Raw genomic sequence first — 9,362 nt, 5'->3', positions numbered from 1 at the left:
TTTTTTATTTTATTTTTTTATGGTGACTTCTAGCTTGACGGAGGTCTCTCAACGCTCCTACGAATTCTCTTTATTATTATATTATTATAAATAATTTATTTTTTTTTTTAATTATATATATTGGCACTCTCTATTATCTCCACTATTTTATTTATTTATTAATAATTAAATATATAAAATAATAAGAGACAAATATATACAAAATTAATAATCAAATATATAAAATAATCAAATACACGTATATACGAAATTAATCATCAACACAAAATAATTAAATACACGCATACATAACATCAATAATCAAATACATAAATCAAAAATTAAATACACAATATCATTCATCTAATATAAAAATAAATAAAAAAATTAAAATCACAAACTAAATGCTAGACTGCTCCTCGCTGAATAAGATGTTGTCACTATCACTAATTCTGTTTATCACCGCCGTCACTCGCTTCCTTATTACTCTAACTTGTCTTCATTCATTACATTTGATTGAGATTTATTTTCCTATATTAAGATGATTGTTGTGAATAAGGGATGTTTAACCAAAATCGCTCGTTCTAGAGAGAGATTTGGATTTCGTCAATTTTTTGTGCCCCATAAAAGTTTATACCATAATAAATTTGGGTTATTCTCAAATATTGTAATCAACCAAAATTCCCACTTTGATGGATTGAAGTCCATCAAAACCATAAGAGTATTTTCCGAATAAAATATTTTTAGTCACAAAATATAATCAAAACCTACTCATAATTCATTCTTTCATTTTTATTTTTTCTCTAAAATCTTAATCATACGTCTCCCTTGTGCTCTTGTGCAGTTATTTCATCTTTAATTTGATAGTTTGTTTCTCTAAGATATGAAACTTTGAAATGATAAAAAATGCACATAAAACCTTGAATACATATATTATCTGATAATATTTACAAACCAAAAATGATCGCACCTCCTTAGTCATTTAATGTTTTTATTCTCTAAGATAGTGTTTGTTAACAAATATATGGGATAAAAAATGTCAAATATAGAAAATATTATAAATGTTTATCCTTTCAACGAGTTTATTAAATTTATTTGATGTTCCTTATAAAAATCTTCACGTGATTTATTTATCTTATTTTTTACAGATAAATTTATCTAGATTTTATCTGATCCGCCCATCAAGATAAATTTATTTGATATTTTACAGATAAGTCTAAATTACTTATATGTCCCTTATAGGATAATTAATGTCGTTTCATATATTTTTTAAATTTAAATTTATTAAGTCTTATTTTTATAATAAAATTTGTTTTAAAATAACTTATTTATTTAAGTCTTACAATTAATGTCATTTCCTATATTTTTAAATTGTCATATATTTTGGATATTTTTAAAATTTAAATAAAATTATTCCTCTTACCGATTTTTAAAATTTAAAATTTTATCTCTATGTATATTTTATTATCTAATACAAATTAATTTTACCAAAATTTTAAATTATTTTGTTGTTGCCAAAAACAACAATTAAAATTTATGTTGTTATTTCATATATTTTAAAGATTTCACCACAAGCTCATTTGCCACTAATTCTTTCGCCACAAGGTTTTCACCACAAACTCTTTCGCCACAAGGTTTCACCTTTGCCACAGGTCTCGCTGCAAGGTTTTGCCTCCGTCGCTAGGTCTCACTGTAAGGATTTAGTTTTGCCACAAACTCCTTTGCCACAAGGTCTTCGTCACAAGGTTTTGCCACAAGGTTTCGTCTTCACTATGAGGTCTCGCCGCAAGATTTTGCCTTCGCCGCCAAGTCTCGCTGCAAGGATTTTGCTTTGTTGATTCTTAGAAAATGGGTTAGATAGTGCGAGAATCTTCTCCCATGAAGACCCTTCGATACCAAAATCAGTCTCGAATCCCAATGGCTATTCATCAAAATAGTAAATATGCATTCAAAGTATTTTAATTTTATCGAAATTATAAGTCTTTTTTCAATGTCTTGTAACTGAGTATTTATAGGGTACAATTCTCAAGGATGGTTGGTGCTAACATGTGGCAATTAGGCTTCGTCGAGAAAAAGGGGGGGCGCTCGTCGCAAGGCTACTGTGACCTGGGCCGACCCTTGCCACGAGCTACGCCTCGTGGCTAGGCTAACAACACCTCGCAGCCAGGCCAGCTGCTACGAGGCTTGACCTCTCAACTTACCTTTGCCGCGAGGCTGGCCTTCGCATCCAACACTTTGCTGCTAGGCTAGTTCTCGCAGCTATCTTCCAGTATTTTCTTTTTTATTTTTTAGAAAATTCCTTATTTTTCCTCGTACCAATTTTTCATGGCACAACAATTTTATTCAAATTTATATTTTATTATCTATTATGAAAATATATCTTGATAATTTTTAATTATTTATGTAGAATTATTGTAATTCCATCAATAATTATTTATACTTATTGAGTATTTTTAGAATCTATTTTTAATATGGATTTATAAAATAAAACACTATTTTTAATTTTAATTTTTTTACAATTCACATTAATCATAAAATATTATTTTAATAATAAATTTATTATTAATGTTAACATATAGTTTTGAATGAATTTGGTAATAGAGATATTTTGATAAAAAAATTATTACCTTAATACTTATCATATGCATTTAATAAATATATGGAGAAAAAGTACAATTATTAATAGATTCCAACAAAATTAACAAATAGTCTGATATAAATATTAGAATGCTTCAAAAAATTATTTTGATCATTTCATATCTTAATCTTAAAAATATTTTAATCTTATTTTATTCATTTTAAACAAACACTGCATAAATAGTTTGATTATGTAAACTTGTGCTTAAAAGACTTAATATGCTAACCCCTTTTTTGTAGTTTCAACTTGATTTTCCAAGTTAATAAAGACAAGATGCATTGTCTAAATTCAAATTTATTTTCTTTAGAATAAATCTAATTCAAAATAAGTTTACGATGAACCCAAATTTATTAAGTTTGGAGAGTTAATTTTAAATTAGAATTATTAACACTTTTTTTTTTGGTTCATTAAACATAGACGTAGGAGAGAGAATCAAACATTTATTGAAGCCAACTAATCTATTTGTAGAGCTTTAGTTTCTAGTGGCATGCAAATGAAAAAGATTTATTTTTATTATATTTTTCATATTTTAAAAAATAAAGAATATTCGTAAAAAAATGAAATTATAAATAATTTTAAATAAGTATCATGTAAATTTTATTTTCCCAAATAAAAAGGAGTAAACACGGAGTTCCTCGATCCCGAGTGAAATTTGGCGCCAGCGTCCGTTAAACCCTAAGCCGATAACAGGGAATTAGGGTTTTTGCAGAGTAGAGACAAAAATGCCAGTAGGGTTAAGGCTCTTCACGGACAGAGTCGGCGACGGTGCCGGGGCACCGGTTATCGATTCAGGAAATGACGAGGAGCTCGTCCTCGTTCAGCCCGGCGTCTCGGTCGTCCTCGCCGGTGGCCCTCCAGAGTCCCCCGGTACCCTCTACATATCCACCAAGTACACACACTCTCTTCTCTCTCTCTCTCTCCCTCTGTTCGTCTTAAACTATGTGAATTTCTGTGTATTTGTGTTAATTTAGGGTGTTTGTTGAAGGCAAGTGGTGTGGCTGAGCGATGTGGACAGGGCCAAAGGCTATGCCGTTGATTTTTTGTCGGTGTCGCTTCACGCAGTGTCCAGAGATCCCGAGGCTTACTCGTCTCCTTGTATCTACACTCAGGTAAATTACAATTAATTCAATACTTTCTTTTAGTATTTTAGTGGTTCCTATCGCTTTTATACGTACGAGTTCGTTTTAGTTTAGGGTTTGGGGGGCTTTGCAACATTTCTGATGTCGATTTATTCTTATTGAAAATTGAACAAATCTTGAGGAAGTATAGAAACCGAGTCATTACCTTATTCTTTTTGATGATTTCTTTACGAGGTTATTTGTGCATTCTTTGGCATGGAATGTTGGATGTTTCAACTCTGCTAGAGTAAAATAAAAATAAGGCTCAGTGAAAATATAATTAGGTAAAAATGTGAAGCAAAGCAATTTAGTCACTATCTCTGTGATTCTGGACTGTGTTAGGTTTTTGGGTATTATTAAGTCTGTAATAGCTGAATATGGGGGTGGTCTAGTAAAATAAATAGAAGGATTCGATGTATTGATAAAGCAACTGTTTGTACTGCAGTTGGATGATGTCAGTTCTTCCTTTTGAATTATTTCAGTTGCAGTTCTGGAGCATGAGAATATTTTAACTAATTCATTCCTGCTGATGATGGTGGTTTATTTAATGCAAAAATATATTTTTTTGGTTTTTTGAGTGCTGGGAATTAACAAATTTTGCTCCAAAAACCTGGTTGTGTTGAAGGGAAATGCCAACTATTGGAGTATTAATGCAAAGGTTTAACCAGTTTTCAAAAACATTTTTTGAAAATGCATATAAAGCAGCGGAAATAAACATTAAAAACACCTTGCAAGACCCGTGTCCAATGACCATATGCAATACAAGACTAAACCATCTCATAGGGGGTTTAGTAAATATACCTTATAGCACTTAGAAGGCCGATGTAGAGGCTGGAATCCTCATTGGACAGCAACACCTTGCTCCCGAACAGATTTTCGATTAGACCAAACCGACTCCTAAAAACACGGGAGGCCTAGTCAGTCTACGCTCCGGTGAATGGTTGAATCCCTCAACTCACTCTATATGCTAGCCAGAGAGAGTGAGGGAGATTGGGTTGAAAATGGGTTCAAAGAATAATCTCCAAACCAATATAGACTATCTATATGGTTGGGTTGCTACTATTACAATGGAGAAATCAAAGAGGGGAGCGATGGAGGAAGGGGCAAGGGTTCTGGAATCAAGAGGAGAAGAACGAGCAAAAGTTAAGAGAGAGGTTGCAACGATTTACAAGGCTGAAGGTCTCTCTTTCTTCTTCTCATTTGCCTTACATATGAAATACATAAACTCTAGATGGCCAAAACGCACCCAATTGGAAAAAATCGATTAGGAGAAAGAGGGGACCAAGGGGCGACAAGAAGGATGCACGTCGTCGTCACCCCTCTCGTCCTCTCATTGTCCTTTCGCACCACGTGCCTTAAAAACTATTGCATATACGACAAATTGATCGAGTGATTCGCGACCCTCTGCAACAGGAATGGTCAATAGTTCCAAAGGAGCTGTCGACCGTTATGTTCGTTTGGTCGATAGAATCGGTCGACAGCCTTCAAAAGCTGTCGATTGTTTTTCTTCCATTCGACCAAGTTTTCATAAATTGCATATAGGCCCGCCATTAACACTTAATGACTATTTCACCATCCCATGATGAAATCAAGGTCCTCGTTAACTCTTAACGGCATGCATGTCAACTCTTGACATTTGCTCCTTATTAATTTGATTATTGAACTTTTAACGGTAACGTCATTAACTCTTAATGACAATTTTAGTTTTAATCGCTTAGTCAACCACCACTTCTGAATATTCGTGTGACCTTCTAAGTTCACTACTAAGTAGCAATCAGGATGCGTCAAACTCTTTGACGTTGACCAAGCATTTTAGTCTACAATGAGGATCTCTCCATCTCTCCGATGTACCCCGAAATACCCTGAGTGATAACTAGCATTATGTCAGGGCGATCATACTAGTAACAAAGTCTTACTTCAAAATAAAACCTATTTGAGCTTTCAATTCCCATGTACTATAATCCCTCCATCGATTATCATCATGATCAAGTAAGAGTCATGTACTGATCAAACTCACTAACTTGATGACTATGCCAAAATCAATGTGGTAAGATTAAGATGACACATCGAAACTCCTTTCGACATTGGAACACTTTCCAATCAAGTGTCCCATGGCTAGTGGTTTTTTCAATCAAGACTACCACTGATCGCATAGGATGTTCACCTCACGCTGGAGGTTGATGGATCCCATTAGCAATCACCTGCCTCCATACGCCATTGCATAGGGACCACACAGTGCATCTTCCACCCGGCAACCGGATGGTTCTTAGCAACGACAAATTCTTGGTACTGACATACAAGACAACTGTGTTGCCTCCGGTCTAAGGACCAATAACACAATTGAAGGTTGTGATAGATCATAGATTCTCTCAGTCATATGATCTATCATGTGCGTCACATTCAATAGATGTTCTACTAGCATCTACCCACATGTATACTATATCCATTGCATGCAATTCACTATCCTTTATTATTAGCATCTTATACTAATCAAATGTAGTATCCCATGTGACAGTCTGTACTCTGACTAATTATGGTTCCCTTCTGAGAAGTCTAAGGACTGGGAATTATCATTAAGATATCCTTAATACAAATGTCATTAGTCACATGTTCTTAACACTTAAGAGTAAGACTTTTAACAGGAAATCTAGGGACTCATTCGTATATAATGATTGGAGAGCTATGAATGAAGATATGACATCAAAATATGAAAACACATTTTGTTATATATATGTGTAAGAATTACATCATTAGTTCCATTATTACAATTTGTCAGATGACATCTAAATCTAGCATTAGGGTACCAACACTAACATGTGTAACCTAGAATTTGGTTGTAGGTCATGTACTTACCTATATAGAAAATGTTGTAGTGGAAATTATCTCGAAATTTGAACACCTTATAATGCTTTATGCAGATTAAAGAGTTGAGACTTTGGAGAACAACTAGCTTTTAAAACATTATAGTTATTCAAAATTTTCTTCTAATTTGAACCTTACATTTATTTCATTCTTTCCTTTTTCTTTCCCTTTTCCCTTTTTTTTCTTTTTCTTTTTCTTTTTCTTTGGATACATTACACCTCTTTGTAAGTTCAATAATTCAATTTCACCATGAGCTCTATTTCATTAAATTGATACGTTTCGAAATGAGGGATCTGTTCATTTATAATGAAGGCTGTCTTCAATGCTCAAGGTTCTCCACCTTGCGAGAGTTGGGGGAGAGTCATATTTATATGCAACTTTTCTTTACTTTTTTGTGTAGAGACTATTTTTGAAACTCAAACCCGTGACCTTCTGGTCGTGAATCTACCAAAAGAAATCTGGTACAGAATCCTCCCGATTCTGGTTGGTACCGGTATACGTCCAATACAATTTTTGCATTCAAAATCTTTTGATACTACCTTCATTCTGGACTCAAATGCTCTCTCTGGAAATCGCTTGTGCAAAATGTTCCGACTTCACAAAATCGTATGATATTGCTATATATAATATAGATACATACCTCCACAGTATTGTACTTATGGAAACACATTTATGAAGCCATGTATTCGTCTGCATCTTTGGTTGTGGGTTTTAGAGAGGGAGGGGGGGAACTGGATGCCATGTACTTATATCCATAAGTACTGCATCTTTTTTCTTACGGGTTTTTTGAGAGAGAGTTGTGGTAGAAGAGATTTTCCATAGTTTTGTAAGAAAGAGCGATGCAGTGCACAACTCTGTGGTCAAATTGTGGCCTAGATTTCTCCAATTCTTTCGTTGATTATTTCCCTAATTTTACTTCATTTTTTTTGGGGAGCAAAATTTAGTTTTATTTTACTTATGGGTTTTTTGCTCCACAAATACGGTGACTGTTATTTTATCTACTGATTTTATAAAGACTATGCTTGTAAAATTGATAAAAGAATAAAGTGACTAAATGAGTTGGATTATTTTTTAATTAATGTCACAACTTATTTAATATAAATATCTTGTTATGATTTAAATTCTTTATTTTTGTGTGATATTTATCTCTTGTACATCTAATTACCCTATCACATTAATTGCAAATTCAATACCTTATTTGATATACAATTATTATATATTATTAATTTATTATAGTGATATATCTGGAACTGTACCCAATATTGTCTAGTAGCAGTTCTGTGCCAATGACAAATTCCATACCATGTCCGGTATAATATTGACAGCTATGATTGCTAGTTGCTACCAAGTACTGGAAAGCTGGGATTTGGTTCCCTTTATCTACTTGGTTATCCTTGGTCTTGGACCTTCCACCACTAGTGCACCACAATCTGGATTCTTCTATTTCTATCACATTGTTTATGGCCTGATTACATATACTGGTTCATATTTCTTTAATAATATATTATCTGTATGTCCAATGAGTTTTTTAATGTATTCTCATTTGTGAAGATTGAAACCGGAGCCGAGGATGAGGATGAATCAGGGGGCTCAGATTCAGAAATGAATGAAACACTCGACTTGTCAAAGATCAGAGAGATGAGACTTGTTCCTTCTGACCCTAATCAATGTATCCTTCACTGTGACTTGTAAATTTGTGTGCTTTAAGGCTTGTTTACCTTGACCCCTGTTTTCTATCGACTTGATACTTTCCAGTGGATACACTATTTGAAATATTTTGCAAATGTGCCGAACTGAATCCTGAACCTATTGAAGGTGGGTAGAGTCTCCTGGATTAACATGGAGTTCGTTACAACTTTAGTTTATTTTTTGCTTGCTACCAATCTAGTTATTGGCCTTTAAATGTAAGTATTCTTGCATGTAAAATGTTTTTCTTATTGGGCATAACACTCTGCAGGGGAAGAAGAGCATAATTGGATTTTTAGTGCGGATCAAATGGAGGATGATGGCACAGGTATTGGGCCTTTTTATTCGTTTTCCTTGAAATATGAACTGCCCCGTTGCAGGAGGCGTGTGTCCGTGATTTATTGGAACATCTGGTTTCTGACATAGTGGTCTGCAGGGGATGAAGAATCTGACTGGCCTGCACTTCAAAACCTGACCAATTCCATTGGCCATGCAAATGGGGATCATGATATAGCACATTCAGTGCTTGAGGTATGCCCGCAAATGTCCATTCTACTTGAATCTTTTACTCCTCGAATTGCATGTTGAACTGTCTTCTTATGGTTGCCCACTTTCGCCCGCTTGCAGCAGCTCCAGATTAACGACGAACGGTTTGAGGATGCTGAGGAGATGGAGACTGATAGAAACAGGAACCTTGATTGAGATGTCCTTTTATCTATGCCTATGCCGTAACAGTCTTGTGTGTATATTTGAACAATGAGCAAGATTGCAAAACCATGTTGCTTGCTTTTATGTTAACTCTTCTTAAGGAATTTATCCTCTCATGAGATTTGTATTTTAGGTGCAATATTGCAATTTAGTAACTCTAACTTGGTTTATCTACAAACCGGCTTATCCTTGGGATGTTTTGAGAGGAGTATGGAAACTGATTTGCTCCCTAGTGGGCATTTGGTTAGGGATGCCTGGTAACATACATTTTCTGTTGGCATCTGCGCCCATGATATTGCTTGCTTGTTGCAGCTAATCTTAGGTTTTTGCTTAGAAATATATAGATTTTTTGCAGTGCCTGATGGCTGCGG

At 34.3% G+C, this 9,362-nt stretch overlaps 1 protein-coding gene across 2 annotated transcripts; it reads left to right on the top strand.

The window, feature by feature from the left end:
• The first annotated feature begins 3,248 nt into the window (after window positions 1-3,248).
• On the top strand, window positions 3,249-9,256 carry LOC127797148 (chloride conductance regulatory protein ICln). 2 transcript variants are annotated; one of them, XM_052329742.1, is made up of 7 exons: window positions 3,249-3,506; window positions 3,603-3,726; window positions 8,149-8,266; window positions 8,353-8,412; window positions 8,555-8,611; window positions 8,720-8,814; window positions 8,914-9,256. In XM_052329742.1, the coding sequence occupies exons 1-7, from the start codon at window positions 3,340-3,342 to the stop codon at window positions 8,983-8,985; spliced, it is 693 nt and encodes a 230-aa protein (XP_052185702.1). In that variant the 5' UTR covers window positions 3,249-3,339; the 3' UTR covers window positions 8,986-9,256. The 2 variants fall into 2 exon arrangements, with proteins under 2 accessions (XP_052185702.1, XP_052185701.1); XM_052329741.1 differs by having other exon boundaries at window positions 3,251-3,506; window positions 8,911-9,256.
• Window positions 9,257-9,362: the final 106 nt, after the last annotated feature.

Source organism: Diospyros lotus, chromosome 3, assembly GCF_014633365.1.
Source record: "Diospyros lotus cultivar Yz01 chromosome 3, ASM1463336v1, whole genome shotgun sequence".
NCBI lineage: Eukaryota > Viridiplantae > Streptophyta > Magnoliopsida > Ericales > Ebenaceae > Diospyros > Diospyros lotus.
Note: the sequence above shows the minus strand (reverse complement) of the source record. Positions and strands in the feature narration are given on the sequence as shown.

What these genes read in the sequence shown, in the direction of transcription:
- LOC127797148 (XM_052329741.1), top strand. Translation starts at nt 3,340, where the DNA reads ATGCCAGTAGGGTTAAGGCTCTTCACGGACAGAGTCGGCGACGGTGCC. An exon ending in ACCCTCTACATATCCACCAA is followed by an intron (nt 3,507 to 3,602) that starts GTACACACACTC and finishes TGTTTGTTGAAG; the next exon opens with GCAAGTGGTGTGGCTGAGCG. An exon ending in GAATCCTGAACCTATTGAAG is followed by an intron (nt 8,413 to 8,554) that starts GTGGGTAGAGTC and finishes AACACTCTGCAG; the next exon opens with GGGAAGAAGAGCATAATTGG.